This window comes from Wolffia australiana, chromosome 4 (genome assembly GCF_029677425.1).
Source record: "Wolffia australiana isolate 7733 chromosome 4, ASM2967742v1".
NCBI lineage: Eukaryota > Viridiplantae > Streptophyta > Magnoliopsida > Alismatales > Araceae > Wolffia > Wolffia australiana.
This window is the reverse complement of record NC_135838.1, coordinates 637,727-655,055: the sequence shown is the minus strand read 5'-3', so window position 1 is coordinate 655,055 and position 17,329 is coordinate 637,727. Positions and strand designations below refer to the sequence as shown.

At 37.0% G+C, this 17,329-nt stretch overlaps 1 protein-coding gene across 2 annotated transcripts; it reads right to left on the bottom strand.

The window, feature by feature from the left end:
• Nucleotides 1–311: 311 nt before the first annotated feature.
• LOC144702704 (anthocyanin 3'-O-beta-glucosyltransferase-like) lies at nucleotides 312–3,548 on the bottom strand. 2 transcript variants are annotated; one of them, XM_078574714.1, is made up of 4 exons: nucleotides 2,954–3,548; nucleotides 1,469–2,449; nucleotides 1,296–1,366; nucleotides 312–635 (listed from the first exon to the last, which is right to left on the bottom strand). In XM_078574714.1, the coding sequence occupies exons 1-2, from the start codon at nucleotides 3,445–3,447 to the stop codon at nucleotides 1,480–1,482; spliced, it is 1,464 nt and encodes a 487-aa protein (XP_078430840.1). In that variant the 5' UTR covers nucleotides 3,448–3,548; the 3' UTR covers nucleotides 312–635; nucleotides 1,296–1,366; nucleotides 1,469–1,479. The 2 variants fall into 2 exon arrangements, with proteins under 2 accessions (XP_078430840.1, XP_078430841.1); XM_078574715.1 differs by having other exon boundaries at nucleotides 312–629.
• Nucleotides 3,549–17,329: the final 13,781 nt, after the last annotated feature.

Here is a 17,329-nt window from a genome sequence, read left to right as displayed (position 1 = left end):
TGAGGGGACATTAATCAATGCTTATAATATCTTAGTCATAATTTATCTTTTACTGACTAGACCTAAGTCATACTGTAACTTCCTGAACTGAAGATGAAAGAATTCATATTTATAGAACCAATGTTAGAATATCCATGTATCCATAGGTGTCAGATGGTCAAATATGGAGCTAAGAACAAAGCTTAGATTGAACGCGCTCTTGCCTCAACACTTGGGCATGAGTGTTGGGCAGCCTTCACTTAGGCAGTGGAAGTCTCTTGGAAAAGTGTGAGATTGCTTGGGGATTTTGAAAGGAGGTTAGGCTAGGCCCATAGCAGAACACCAAGGCATTGTATTACCACACACGTAAAGATACATTGGTGGATGTAGCCATTACATTATGCACAAGGCCCGTATAGGAATGTAGAGACAAGAACCACCCACACAGTGGGTAGTAGCTATTCCATGCCTTGTGGCCTGCAGCCATGTGTGCACTCTTGCAAGCACTGCCTCTCCAAGCATGCCCCTAGGCCAGACGCTCCACACACCCCATGCTGGCCCTCAATGCGTCAGTCGATCGGTTGTACCATATGACTCGACATTCAACTTCAGCGCCACTTGCTTGGAGACCAGCCATGACACTCCACAGCCTTAACCTAACATTATGACATTAGTAACATTATTCAAATAAAAATCGTTAGTCAAATTATGAACCAAATTTTTACATATTATTTTGAGATATTGAATGCATTAATTAGTTTCTAAAGAATCTTATTATGTTTAGTAAACAAATAATTACTTTCCTAAGAGAGGCATGGCCCAATAAATGAATTTCTTAAATAAAGAAAATTCTGCAACATAAATGTTGATGTAATTTAGCTGTGATGGGTAGTCGAATAAATGGCTGGAAATTTTATTCATTCCTTTGATGAAATTATTTTTAATACCACATTTTCTATTTGTTTTTAGCTGCCTTTTTTCTTAGTCCATGGCCCTTTATCTTTATTTGACTTGTAAATAATTGTTACAATTGTGTGTTTTTGATTGGACATTTCTCTCAACAGTCATTAAGGAGTGATATCAATTTAAGCATAGACTTAATTCATAGTAACTTCAGGAGTGATCTAAATTTAAGTATAAAATTACTTTAATGTGGGTATGAACAATGAAGTAAATCTCTCAAGATCCATCGATTAACCATATCAGTGGTTTGCTTAGTCTTCATGAAATTTTGAAATTTTGTTCCTTAATTTCCTTTTCAATTAATAATTTACCACAGAGAGGAGGCCTCAAGAAGATGGTTACAGAAGTAGCACCTGCACGATGAACATCTCCTTGCAGACTGTCACATGATCCCCCATTACACCTCTTGTCAGCCATACACCCTCTATCATAAAAAAACACATTCAAAACAATAAATATCAGACTAAGACAATTTTCTGAACAAGCAACGCAATGGATCTATTTCTGTGTTCCCAAATTTTCATACCTGCCCAAAAATCAACCCAAATCATCATCTCCTGGAACATAAGCTTTGAGGGCATTGATGAGCTTAGTGAGATCCTTCCACACAACACCATCCTCCTCAACTGTCGTTTGTATTAGGGGTTGGTACCTGGCTGCCCTCTCCCTTAACGCCTCAATCTCATCATCACCACACCCTGGTGGCAAGAACCTTCCCACCACCCTGGCTATGTCCTCCGCCTTCACCACTGCCTTTGCTGCCTCCTCTGGCAATGAACTTCTATATCCATCCCACATCCTCAACCCCACGCTTAGAACACAAGTCACAAACCTCTCATTGACGAACTGCTCATAAGAAAGAGGCCAACTTATCATGGGCACACCGGCAACAAGCGCCTCTATCAGCGAGTTCCAGCCCATATGAGTTATAAAAGCCCCAGTTGCCAAATGACCAAGTATTGCCTTCTGTGGCACCCACCCTTTACAAACAAGCCCCCTGCCTTGAACCCTACTCTCAAAACCTTCTGGAAGAAGATTTTCACCATCTCCAGCGAAGTCTCTTTCCTTGAGAGCCCAAAGGAACGGCCTCCCTGAAAGCTCCAGCCCTAGTGCTAACTCCCTGCACTGCTCTCTACTGATGTAGTTGAAGCTCCCAAATGATACATATACCACTGAGCCTCTTGCTTGCATGTCCAGCCAGGCTGAAATTTCCTTTTTTGAGCTTGACCCATTCTCGTTTATCAACCCTAGAGTAAAGGGTCGAAGGAAAAACACTGGTTTTATTGCCATTTGGGAATACAAGTCGCAGTAGGCTGGTTCAATGTCGTATATGGTGTTCACAACCTCAGCATTGCAGTCTTCCAGGGATTGGTTAAACTTGTGTAGGTTCTCGTTTAGGTAGTGACGGGTTCTGTAGAAGTCAGGGAGCTCTGATTCCACCATTTCTACTTTGTCCGGGACGCCACGCACAAGAAAGGGGACGTTGATGCCTTCATTTGAGATTTTACTACATTTATGAAAAAATATAGAAAATTGAATTTAATTGCAATCTTTTAGTTATTGTAAAGCTTTTTGTCACAAAGTCCGGAGATAATCATCAGCAACATTGCTAGAGTTTCGATGTTACTATTTCTTGATAAGATTCGTCAAAAGGAATCGTTTATAATTTCGTAATTGGTTGTGAAAACGATTAATTAGTAAAATAAAAGGAATTATGTGCGAATATATAATGAACTTTAGAAGTCTATCGCAAAGATAAAATCGACGTTCTAATTACATCTCAGATTATTTAAAGTAGATTATATTTTCATTTGATGTTTTATGATGAAAAATTATATTAAAACATAGTTAAATTCTAGATTACAAATGTAAGCATAAAACAGCCAGCCCACGACGCCATTTTACCACTAATGTTGGGCTGATTTCCAAACTCGAAAAAACTTAATATATATTTTGCTTCTTTTGAGTTCAAAATCATCAGTAGCAGATGTTTTTATTCAAATAAAAATACCTTACGTCGGCCAACAAGCTCTCAATCTGCGTGAGAATTACCAACGGAAAAGCGCCAAACCCATGGAAAACTACGCAAGGAATGCCCAATTCTTTGACCATGGAGCTCACGGCAGCGAAGAGAAAGTCATGAACAACTACGCTGGGGCGATGAAGACGGAGAAGACCTCCAATTGAGCCATTGACGGCGTCCAACGCTAAGTATATCTTCTCCTCTTCTCCCCGGGAGACGGTAGAAAGGCTTTCAACTCCCTCTGGGAGACCAACTTCTTCAGAGGGGAAAGGGAAGCAGAGGGAGCGTATGGATAACCCTGTGGCAGCCGTCCGATCGATGGTGCTCTTTATCAGCCGTTCGTTTGCTGGGGTCAAGAGGATTGTCACGTCTACTCCTTGCATGGCGAAGGCGCAGGCGAGGTCTACCATGGGATTCATGTGACTGGGCACGAAGAAGGGGATGAAGAAGACTCTGAAGGGAGATTCTGCTGGCATCTCCATGACTGAGCTGTTTCTCTCCTCCTCCTACTGATTTTCTCTTCTGGGTCTTCCTCAATCTGGGTTGTTCTTCAAATAAATAATATAGAAAAACGTGGTCTATTTCCAACCCCACAGCGAAGATAGAAAGAGACATACCCGTGAAGTGTGTTGATTTCATCCGGGCTCTAGGAGGTTCACGATGGCGTGTTGCTATTTGATAGCTCTACTTTGCGAGTCAAAAGGAAGATGAAATATGCAGAAGAGAAGTAAATGGTGGAGAGATATTTCTAGGCAACATGGTAAAACATGTCTCCATTTTAAAATTTAGTCGCCTTTACAAGGTTGTTATGGCGTTTTCAGCTGGCCCATGGCTGAGCCCTACCTCTCCAATCCAATCCACCGACCCACTCTTGAAAATTTGATCAGCATGGCATTAAATTATCGCAACTAACTTTGATGGAGAAAGGTACAGGATATATTAATGTTTTATTTCTTATGTTGAGGGCTGTGTCTAGGCATCGATACAGTAAGAGTGGGCAGCAACAGAAAATGGCACTGAATTTAAAATGTATATTCTGGGCAATATCCAATCTAGTCCATTGCGATGGTTCTCCTTATATTTTTTTGCTATATTGTTCTCTCTTCTCCCGTATCAAGCAACTAGCAAATGAACTTGATCGCCATTATAGTGTTACCATTGTAAGCTAATATATATATACATATACATATACATATATATATATATATATATATATAAATGGAGAGAGAGAGAGAGAGATAGAGAGAGAGATTGATATACTAGGAGAGGGAGAAAGGGAGATGGAGATAGAGAGAGAGACTGATAGATTAGAGAGACTGAGAGAGAGAGACGGAGATAGAGAGAGAATGATATATTAGGAGAGGAAGAGTGGGAGATGGAGATAGAGAGAGATTCATAGATTAGGAGAGGGAGAGAGAGATGGAGGTAGCGTGAGAGACTGATATATTAGGAGAGAGGAGGGAGAGAGACCGATAGGTAGATAGATTGGGAGAGATAGAGGGAGATGCAAGCAGAAAGATAAATAGGTAGATATATTGGGAGAGGACAATAGATATAGATTGATAGATAGATAGGGAGATAGATAGATAGATAGAGAGAGATGAATATAGGGAGGTAAATAGGTAGATAGATAGGGAGAGAGAGGCAGATAGAGAGAGAGAAAAATCTGCGCAGCCTTTAACAACAAAAAAGTAGTTCAGAGATCTCACGCACACGGTAGTGTGCTCTAACCTTCATGGTTAAATCACATGGAATGAAATAAAGGTATCACTACGGCAAGAGGTGATGGAAAGAGAGAGAAAGGCCAATATGCCAAACATTTAACGCAAAAGGCAGTTGAGAGACCTCAAATATGATTAACTAGCACATGATATCTAGCCTACAATTAAAGAGAACTAAAGGATTTCATACACTGAAAGAGACGCTGGATTGGGAGAGAGAGATACACATGCCAACCAGTCAACACAAAAACCCAGTTGAGAGATTTCACATAATGGTTGATTTGCTTATGGCCTCAAGCGTACATTGGTATGGAGTTAACAACTCAGAGCAAAAGGGTTAATAACGAGTTAACGGTCACTCTTCTATCACTTTGGTCTCCTGCCCAATCCGCATCATTAAACACACTAATAGTTAAATCCATCTTCCAATGAATAAGTTAACCCTAAAGCATAGTTCCTTTCAGCGAATGAAGTCAGCGACAGTAGAATAATGCATTATTTGCCAGTCTTTATTAACAGCAAAGGGAAAGTCTGGTCTAGAATGGGTAGGATAATGAAATGATCCTACTATTTTTAATGTGAATCATTAATTAAGTGATTATCGCTGACGGAGCAAGATGATATTTCGTTTGCTTTGTTTACTCTTTTCCGTGCGTGACAGGGACATTAAAAAAATAAATATATTTAGATCGGGAAAAAAGACAACCCTTTTCGTGTGGAATAAGATCAATACCAGTGAAGTAATAGGCTTGTCCAAGATTGTTTTTTGGAAACTTATCATGTAAATTGTGTACCAAATTATTAAACTCACACTGATTGGAATAAATAATCAAAATATCATCGACTTAATTGAAATAAAGATATCATTTGTGTGATGAAATTTAAAGATGTATCTGTATTTTGTTGGAGAAATGGATATTTTGATGAATGTTTTTGTATGAATTAATGTTTATAATATAAGATTGATCTTATGGGAGAGGTAGATTTTTTAAAAATAATTTCAGGGAAAGAGACAGGATAATGTTAACCAATAGACCAAAATGGAGTCGACATCCAAAGGTCAATGATAAGAAATTATATTGAATATAAAATATGTTTCACCTAAATGAAATTTTATAGGTATAATTTTCCATATACATATATGTCACAGAGATATACTATTATATTTAGCTGGAACGCTCTTCAATATTATGCTACCTAATAATGATGTTATATGTATCAGGATTCACGTATTGAATATGCATGGGTTACCATATCATTACTAACATAGGTAGAGAAAATTTCCAAAGAGTATATTTTCCGTTATAATATATCTAGACCTTGTGAATCAATATTTCTTAATATATGATGTACCTATCATTAATACAGTAATTTATAACTCTGTATGTTAATATTTATGCATGAATAAGAAAGTTGATAGATATATTATACATTTATGTACATGCCATTGTAGAGTCATATGAGTCGGTTATGAGAATATAAATATTTATATACATTGAAATATATAGATTTGATATGCTTAAATATATTTATACCCCATATTAGATTAGCAAAATTCAAATTTCAAAAGTGTCCTCTATACATGGAAAGAGCGCTATAAATAATTGGTTATTTCTAAAAGAGATGATAAAAGGGAATAAAAGGGTCAAGTATACAGTAGGAAACAGAAAAGAAATTCTTGGTCTATGCGTGCAACAGTTTTTCTGTTTTTCAGCTCTCAAAGATCTTCCAAGCTTTCATGCAAAATTTTCCGATAGCTGCAGAAGATCTTGAGCTCCAAAGAGGCTTATCCAAGATCTCCATGGTCTCCAACATCATTTCACAGTGTTTCTTGTTATCATCTCACAGATATCATCTAAACTATATATCTATATCTATATCTAACTTCCCGATTTCTTCCTTTCTCAATCATATCTGTTTCAGTAATGTGTTTGTATCGATGCTAATAACAATATATAGTCTCTATATCCGTATGTTTTGTTATTATATCCTTGTATGTAACTATATACCCGATCAGATTATACCTGTTATAAAGAGGGATGACGGAGATTTTCCAACATTGGTAACTTTTACTTCTAAGCTTCAAACACATAATTGCTCCTCGAGGAATAATAATTGGGGCATGTCCTTTGTCCATGCTTCATTCAGACATTTTGTATGTGTGGCTCCGATTCAAGAAATCCAAAATGATTCAAGAAGAAGATGAGAGAGAGAGAGAGAGAGCAAGAGAGAGCAAGAGAGAGAGAGAGAGAGAGAGAGAGAGAGCGAAAGAGAGAGAGACAGAGCGAAAGAGAGCAAGAGAGCAAGAGAGCGCGAAAGAGAGAGAGAGAGAGAGAGAGAGAAGAGTGCTCAGTAATCATTGTTATTTTCCTGCAAATGAAGTCATCACGATGTACTCATATTTCTAAAGAAATGTTCAATGTTATACTGGTTAACTCCTATCTTGATATCCTAGATATCATGAGTGTCCCTTATATATTTGATCCTAGCGCTGTATAATTAATCCTATATATGTTTGAACCTATATTGAATCCTGACTGCTAGATCTCTTGACACTTTTTTTGTTACCAGTCTAATCTTATGTTAAGTACTATCATTCATGGCCATTTCCGACTTAACACTGAGTTTATGACTCCTCAATAGTCTTAACACATCCGTTCAAGCGCAGAATAAGATTAATGTTGAACTTGGATCACAACTAGACCTGTTTTGATCTTTCATGTTAGGGAAGGTGACCTTGAATATTTTGTCATAGTGGAGGGTTGGAGGGGATGGTAGTAGAATGTGGATTTTTTAAAATAAATATTAAACCTCTATGAGCCCCATCCTAATGTTATTGAAGGCTTGGCGCTGTGCCTTGGCGCTAAAATGATCCAGTGATACAAAAGAGATACAAAAGGATGACCTTTTCGTAGATACAAAACATATTATTTTTGAACCAAGGATGATGATCCCTAGAGCATTTAGTACAAATCCGAAATTTGGAACTAAATGGTCCTGAAGTTCATTCTAAAAAATAAAAAACACCTCTGATATGTTTTTAATGCAATGAAGAAAAAATGTCTTATTATTGAAAATCATATTTTACATTATTGTGAGAATTATTTTTGCAGATTACATGAAAAAATATTTTATGAAATGTTACACCTTCAGATCATATCAATAATCATATTAAAAGAGAATTTTATACATATTGAACACATTTTTTTGGATGTGGCAGCTTTGGATGTACTAATGTCATGTTTGTTAGAACATGACTTTATGATTATGATGTGAACTTAACAGGCAGGTATTTTGTTTATGAATTTTATTAAAGTGGAGGAAACATTTTATTATTTTTATAAATGCAAAAATATATTCCAAACCTATTATCCAACTGGGACTTGATATCATCTGTGTTCCACACATGAATAAAACAATGAAAGTAACATTAACCTGTTATATTAAGAATGAAAATAATAAATTAATATTAAATTAAAATCTAAGAGTATCATCGAGAGGATTTGAAATTCAAAATCTTGTTAATCTTATATAAAAAAATTTCTAGTGATTAATAATGATATGAATTTAATTGATGCGAAAGAGGAAACTAGAATGTAGATTCATATCAATATTTTCAATAAATATTTCCTGGCCACAACTTCATGAGAGGGCATACACATTTTTTGAACTACTCTGGTTCTCCAGGAAATATATTGTGATTGGATACTATCAATTCAGAGCTATAGATGATGGTGATATTAATACAAGCTCGACAACTAGAGAAGAATAATGAAAATATCTTGTCATGCCTTTTCAATTGTAAGGTTTCAAGTACTTTAATGAGTTTGATGGTTGATGTCTTCAGAGAGTACATAAGAAAAATAAGTTTTGTTTTATTTTACGATATGTTTTATAAATTAATAGTATTCAGATAAATAAGCCTCTTAATGCACATAAAATTGAATATTTCTTTTCAGTCTAGTTTTATTTTTATGTTTCATAGCATCAAAATATGGAATATTTTTATGTGCTCTAAAGTTAGGGATACTTTTGTGAAGAAAGAGCCTAAGATTTTTAAGATATTTTTTATTTTTTTATACTTTCTACATAAGGTTTATTAATGGAATGTTATCACAATGATTTTAATTCTTATAAATAAACATGTAAACATTTTAATGCACTAAGTATCTTCAAGAAGGATTCATGTGTCTCAGTACTCTCAAATTGAAAAAAAAGAAGTCAAATAATCAATCCACTAGTGATTCAAAAGTTTAAGTATTCAATAAATTCATTTGGAATTTTTTATTTATTTTATTTATCTTCAAATAAATTATCATTTTATTACTTAAGAAAGCATAAAAGTTAAAATGCCGGCATCATAAAGCATACACTATTTTTCAAATTATATCACATTTAAAAATATAAATATCGATTTTATAAAAATATATATTGTGATGACTTATTTAAATTTTTTATCAGATATATATTATGTGTAACATGACCATTGTCTATATATAAATTTTTCTGTGTTCCAACTTTTGAATAAACACATTAATTAATAAATTGATCCCCTAAAAAATTCAATTTTACAAAATTGACATTATTTGTTTCCATATTTATCATTCAAACATCTAATTATGGCTCATTATCAGGATGAATCTACATACAAAGAGCTAGTATCTTGTCCCAATCATAATTGCATATTCAATTAGAACACAAAGCAAAGAAATGCCTCAATTTCTGCATAAGAAATTGAAATTAGAAAAATATTATGCAAATGTAGTACTTTTTTGGTGCCAAATTAGAATAATAGGTTAAAAATTAAAATTTTATTTTTTCCTTGTTTATTAGTTTCAAAAGGTTACTCAATTTATTTGTTATGTAAATAAATTTTGATTCGTGAAATAATTAAATTTTATTTCACTGACATAATAAAATAGTTTGGACGACCCAAAGATGTACGAAATTATTCTTGGATAGTTTTATGCATATAATTGAACTATAGTGAATTCTATTCCTTTTTATAAAAATATTTTTGAAACAACAATTTACTGTAGATTTAAACTGAAATTATGTGAAATAAAGTGTTTATGTGATAGATGCATCAGGAAGATCTACCAAGAGTTCAGAATTTCAAGATAAAGTCTGGGAGGGAAGGAAGATAAAATAAAAAAGAATGGCCTAAACCTCAAGATTTTATAAATACAACAAACTTTTCTTAAGGGTGGCCATGCGCAGTATTTTGGTGCCAGGAAGATCCCTACTTGATCATTCCTCTAATATATTTTCTCTGAATTATTCATATTTGTGACTGTATGGTGGCACCTAACAATTACAAACTCTCTCTCTCTCTCCATTATTAAATGGGCCCTTGTGAGACCTGATAAGGCCTTCTATGAAGAAATTCTCAGTAGCAGTCTATTAATATATCCCATCAGAAAGAGTTTGCTCTAAATTAATTCAAGACTACCCCCTTGATCCACATTTAAACTACTGCTGGACTCAGGGGCCCAGTTGGACTCATCTTATGCTCGTAAGAATCAACCTATTTTTCAATTGCCTTGGTGACGATGACAGCCTGACCACATTATTGTGGTATTGACTAGTTTGTGAGGGCATCCTAGTGATGTGTTGACAGTAGCCGCTCACAGATAGCGATGTCATGCATAATAAATATGATGGTGGATGCTGTTTTCATTACAGTGGCTATGGTGGTTGTGGCTGAAAGAATGAAAATGGATAAATGGTTATCCACTTGGCTGACAGTGGCGCACGCATGGACTGATAGTGGTCTTCAACCCATGTCTAATAAGGCAGATACAACATATATATCTATCTTTTGTGCAAGATACAGAGGAAAAAATTATGAAGACTCCCATGGGCTGTCTCAAATTAAGGACCATAGGGGGTTAGTGACTGAGCCAATTGAGGAGGACCAGTTGGTCTCACCTTAATGTGACTTCTTATGTCAGATTAATGGAGGTTTATAGAAGATTCTTCATGTTTTTTGCATAAATGTTTCCTTGGAATGTTCCTCAAGAAAGAGATAGAGAGCTCTCACAAGTAGACAAAGTCAGGATAATTATTTTTTACCCTAACCCTAGGGTAGCCAGAAACTATTAACACGGGGGACATTTATACAGAGGGGCATGCCTGACCTATTACATATTTCTAACTGGGTTAAAAAATGTATTTACACATGGAATAAAAAATAATAAAAAACTGAAAAAATAATAGATATAAATACTTAACAAGGCCAATGAACATTATCTTCATTCTCTTTTCTATGAGCTGAAGATAAACATCATTGGCTCCAAAAATTGTCCTGTTAGTTGTGCCTATTTTCTCCAAGATCATGGAATTCCAGGTTCTTGTCAGCTTTCTCAAGCTGAACTCTACCCATAGCCTTGGTGAGGCAGTGTGCTCGCTAGAGTTCAGCATTTTTGGCCAAAATTAAATTTTCACGGGTAAATTAAATATTCATTTAGTCAAAAACCTATCTTCGAGTACTTTTACACGACAAGAGAAGTTACATGTGGAATGCCAAAGAAACAAAAGCAGAGCTATCAAGGCCGTATCATCAGTACTGATATGCCCTTCTATATAATTGTGCATCCAAAATTCAGAAAAAATGTGTGAGTACTTTGCACAATGTATTTGGAAGCTTCCAAGAGCCAAGACAATAGAAGGATTATATAGATTTGAAGCAGAGAAAATCCAGTTTAAAAAGAATCTTAGCCATTTTAAATAGTCTCAATTACAATCAGCACTTGGCCTACCACCCACCATGTGGTTATTTGTGGAATGACGGTTCATTGGATTGATGAGGAATAAAATCATCATGAATGATTTTTTAAGAAAGGACTGGTAATAAAAAATACTATTTCATTGACTTTTGCAAGTTACTCTGCTAAAATTTATAACATTAGAATTTTTTGATTGATGTGTTGGGGCCAAAAATCAAATTCAAGAGAATAGAAAGCAACATGAAAGTGTAGTAGATGAAAAAATTGAAAGATTATTTAAACACTATTTCTTCAAAACTAGTCACTAGATTAACACATTCATCGCAAAGGATTCACCACTATCGAAATATATATGAGATATTGGGCTTGGTGAGCAGGTTTATTAGAGAAGATGACAAGTGACTATCTCAACACCAATAAAATGAAATTTTACATCACTGATGGAGAGTGGGATCTTCTAAAGATTATTCAGTTGGACTTCAGCTTTTCATGGCGTAATAAAGGTAATTTCAAAGTCCAAGTCTGTTACATCATCAACTGTGTTGAGATCATATGAATTTCTATCATGAAAATTACAAGCATCAATTTAAGGTCAAGAAAACCGTCTCCTAAGTGAAGTGAGAGTACCCAAGAAATTTAAAAAATTAAGGTCACTTAAAAGTGCATATGTCACCAGGAAGGAAACATTACAAGAGTATGAGGTTGTCTCAAATAAAAAGTCTATGCTACATATTCCTACCACGATGGAACCTAAAATAAAGTTTGCATTTATTCCAATGAGTGAGAAGAATTCGGTCATTCAATCTGCAGTTTGGTTTCTTGAAAGCACTCCTAATATTTTGAGTTTGAATCCTCATTTAGCACCTATGTTCCAAGTGCTAAATGATCAAAGGTATTTGATGGATACTTCACAAAAAAACACAAAGATAGTACTAATATCTACCATATATGAAGTAGATGGTTTCCTTAGTGACCTTGGACTGGGAGAGAGGAAAAATCACTTGAATGTTGGCATCACGTTGGATCTAAAAAATAAAAGTACTGATTGAGCATATTAGAACATATTAGGAACTAGTAGTAAGGAATTGCAGTTTCTGTCTTTGCATAGGTTTTTGGAAAAAAACTATGGTATGATCTCACAGTCAAATATTTGTTTTGGTTCAATAAAAGCTAAACTTTGGTCACACGTACTAGGTAAAAATCAAATTCAAAGTTGAAAAATTATAAAGAATTTCTTGTTCTTAAACCTTTTTATATTTATTTCCTTTGTATAGTCCTTAACAAGTTTTTATATCTTTTCTTTTTTTAGTTTTTCTCATTAGTTGATGTTAAAATATGTAATACATTGGGAATAATGCGCTGTCCCAATATTCCATGTTATCATGCACTAGATTATTTCCCAGCGACATTGCTTATTTACTGCTCTACATTATCTTCGATCCTAGCAACTTCTCTTCAACTTGATTATCAGTCTAACAAGCCATGGAACTTCAGTAGAAGCTGCTTTCAAAGCAGAGTTTTGGCTTCACAAATTAATAATGTTATGAGTCCTTACTCAGCAGATTCCCATGGTCCCCAGAAAAATACCAATCCAATCCACTGAGTTCTTTCAATCCTAAACGTTTCTTTCAAAATCACTATCCTCATATCGTAACTCTGTTAACACTTGCCTCTTATCATTACATACATCAATGTAAACTATCCTTTTAGAAAAGTTAAAGATTCTATTTAGAGCAAAAGGTAGATGATAAATGGTATCTCCAAATACATGCTTAAATACACAATAAGTAAATAAGGTTGGGTATGAGTCAAGTACCTAAACTTGCCTATCATGATTCTATATTCAGTAAAATCAATAGGATCACCTAAGTAGCTGAATAAATATACGGTTCTAGGGGAAAACTAGTACATAATATGCCCAATTTGTTGATAGTATCAATGCAAACATCAATCATTTAGGGTTTTAAGAATTCAAAATCAGTGTCAAAGGGCATGATGCATATCTATCTTCTAGGCAAGTAGGGAAGGTCCGTTCGTGAGATCGAACAACCGAATGTGCACTTGTGCAGTGCGGTGCGAAATTCACACATTGCACCGCACACTATTTTTCGCACAATGCACCGCACACGGGTCTGTGCAGTGCGCTTTTGTGTGAATGTTCAAAAATTTTGAGAGACCACACCCCCTCCCCCGCCCCGCGCCCCCCCACCCTCTCACCGATGCACCCGCGAGGCTCGCCGCTTCCACCCCTACTTCCGCTCGCCGCCCTCTCTCTGAGAATTTTTCCAAATTTTTTTGTGGAGTGAAACTCTGTACTCTCTCCCCAGATCTCTTAACTGATTCTTGTAGTGGAAATATCCCACTCCAAAGCCAGGGAGGAAGAGAACAACGAGAGCGTTAACATTCTCCGATCCTGCATTTTCATAGTGTACGTTGAACTTGGGTTTCCACTTCCAAATCCCACTGCGAATCAAAGATCCTATCAGGACCTCATCTGCCAGCCCCACAATCAGGACCTTTGATCCAGATCCGATCTTCGCCGTCATGTCTCCGATCGAGGCCCCTAATTCTGCCACATAGCAATTCATAATCTTCAGAGATCTCGTGGGTCTGGGATTTGGAGCTCAAGTTTATGGGAGATGGAAGGACTTCTTTTTCACGTGGATTGAGTCTTGTGTTTCGTACGAGCATCGAGAGGGAAGAAGGGAAGAACAGGAGAGTAGTTCCATCATCTGCAAAAAAGGAGAAAGTTCAGTCCGTTAGTTTATAACAATTTCAGTGTGGAGTCACTATCGTATCAAGCACTTTTTTCTGTGCATCAATTGCTTAAATTTTGCAAAATGTGGAAAAAATACCAATTATTCCCCACGATAAGTTTGCCTAGTTGATTCACCAAATCAAAGAGAAACTATTCTGTAATTACTCACGTCAAGAGATAGACTGTAGGGCGGCGAGGTGGCGGCGGCACCACCGTTGTTCGAGGAAATGCCGGAGAGGAATGCGGTGCCGTGGACGGTGGTCATGATGGGGCTGACGTAGGCGGCCCGGCCAACGAAGGCGCTGGCTCGGTTCGCGAGGATGCAGCGCACGGGGGTAGCGCTGCCCTGGTCAGCATGCTGGCGTAGGGCCGGTGGCTCCACAGATACGCCACCGCCGGCAGCGTCATCGGGGTCCAGCTCGGCACGACGCTGATCAAGATGTATGGCAAGTATGGCGATGTGGTGGCGGCGGAGATGGTCTTCGAGGGGATGCGGGAGAGGAATCTGGTGGCGTGGACAAGCGTGGTGGTGGCGGCGCACGAGGGGGGGCAGCGATGGCGAGGTTCTAGAGATGGAGGAGATGTGAAAATTAGTTTGATGTGTGATGTGAATTTCTCCACAAATTCACACCGCACATCGCACGTAGCCTTTTGTGCGATCAAAATTTTGCATGGGCGGATTGCACCGCACGACGTTCCCTACAGGCAAGGGATGGATACTAGAAGAATAGAACTCTGGGAAAAACCTGTATTTTAGTAGTAGGTGGCACCCCCTTTTGGTTTTGAGTTGTAAGAACTGTTCAGTTTTGGCTCTTCTCTACATTCTTATCAGACAACCCAGGTATGAAGTAATGATTTTTTCAATTGATATGTCGATATAGAAAGATCTCTTCATTTTTTTGCTTATAAAATCATGCCATGCATTACTTTCTTTAAAAGATATTAGATCACCGTGGGATAATTCAGAAGGCATCATGCTTACTGTCTCATTTTTCGCACAAAAGTTTCCCCATAGACCAAATATTTTTAGAGACAAAGGCAACAATCACAGAGTTTCATACCTAGAAAAGATTACTATTAAAAGACTGTATATTCTCAAAACCGTTTCAAGGTAGAGGTAGATACCATAGACTTCAACCGCAACGAGTATGTCCTCACTTGAATTATTACGCAAAAGAATAACATTAAAGCTTTTAAAAATCTTCAGAATTGGTAGCAAGTCAATCAAAATATCTCTCAAAAGTTAACACATCCAAGCTTATTTTTCCAATTTACCCAAGAACCAATCACGATACCCTTATAGCAGACCAACTCATTGATGGATATTATGTGGTCATCAAACCAAATCACACCACCATGTTTATTTAAGTTCATTGAATAAAATATTATGTTCATTATTATTCTACTGCGATGTTTTATAATGAAGTCCATGAAGACGTGCAATGACATAGTGAATTATGATGAGATCATAATACAGAGATCAATAGTATTTAAACATGTATTCTAAACATTCCTATTTGATGGATAGCCGAGATAGACATCGAATTATCTAAATAAAATAACACTAACTGATCCTACTTCAATTCCGTTAGCCGAAGGATTTGGCAGGTAGTACGGGAGCTCTGTGCACACTCACGCTTCACATAAGTATAGATGATCCAATGGCTATTAGTGTGACGATACTAAGGACATATAATGGGTGCTCTTTGGAGAAAGAATTCACTGGATTGATCCGTATGAATCCCTCAATGGTATTATACCTAAACGTCAATCAAGTTGATTCATGTCAAAGTTGTATAAGTGATCCACTGACCTGAGACACAAAGCACATCTCGTGAATGGACGAATACATTTTGACTATGACTTATGAGCCTCTAATCATGGGATTCAAACAAGTCATAGCTCAGATGTAGTAAGACGCTCATGGAGATGATTGAGAGGTCTAGACGGGATCATCCGCTCTTGGTATAAGAGGAGATTGACTCAAGAAAGATGATGCGAAAAATCCCTAGCCAGGGTAGAGAAGATATTGGAGAAGGTGTTCTCTAATGATCCTTGTTACACATCTTTACTAATCAAGTGACAAACTAGGGTTTGACGATCAACCATACCCTAAGTCGTTCGAGAGTCTTGTCAGATGATGGATAATACATATACAGTAATTAATGACGATAAAGGTTCCATGAGAGAGTTCAAATACTACTTAGTATCTTCTAGAGCATAAGGTGTAACTTGGCATCCCACGACCTGGAAACTTAACCTATAGATTCGGTCGAATCGATCCTTAGTTAATTAATCTTTATGTTGATACATTTAATTAATAAGGTTGATCAATAATTTTATTGAGCCATTACAATTATTAACTAGAATGATACATGGGCCTAGAAGGTCACACACTTAAGATTAGGGAAGAACATGGTCCGGTCTCGGTCTGGTTTTATTAAAAACCTAAACTTAAACATGAAGTTTGGTCCGGTTTTGGTCTTGTCTTTGGTCTGGTCTGGTCTTTGGTCAGTCAAGTTGACCAGTCAATGTGCAAGTCTATGTTAAGTTAACTTGGCCATCTCACTGCATCTAATGTCACCTTCGGAGCCGAAGTAGTGTTGGATAATGAGAGAGTGAGAGAGTAAGAGAGAAATATAGTTAGAGAGCAAAAGAGTGTTAGAATGTGAGAGGGGGAGAGTGAGAAAGTGAAATGGAGATAGTACAAGACAGAAAGAATACCAGAAGGAGAGAGTAAGGCAGTAGGAAGTGAGAGGGTGAGACTGAGAGAGAGAGAGAGAGAGAGAGAGAGAGTTATAAGGAGAGAGAGGGAGTGGGTAAAAAGGAGAGTACAAGCGGGAGAGAGGAAGCAGCTAAGAAGGAGAGAGAGGGAGTGGGTAAGAAGGAGAGTACAAGAGGGAGAGAGGAAGCAGCTAAGAAGGATAGTACAAGAGTGAGAGAGGGAGAGAGTGACAGCTGGAGAGGGGAAGTGAGAGTGAGAAAGGGAGAGAGAGCAGGCGAGAGGGAAATAGATCAATAAGGGGAGAGTGCGAGAAGGATAGGGAGCAGGCAAGGGGATAGAGTGTGTGAGAGAGAATGAGAGGGGGAGAGAGGGAGAGCAAAAGAGAGGGCGAGCGAGACAAAGAACAAGAGGGAGAGAGGAGAGTGAAAGCAT

Excerpts from the sequence above, each read along its gene's own strand:
- LOC144702704 (XM_078574714.1), bottom strand. The coding sequence starts at position 3,447 with ATGGAGATGCCAGCAGAATCTCCCTTCAGAGTCTTCTTCATCCCCTTC. Across the intron at positions 2,450-2,953 it reads AGCTTGTTGGCCGACGTAAG|TAAAATCTCAAATGAAGGCA; the intron begins GTATTTTTATTT and ends TCATAAATGTAG.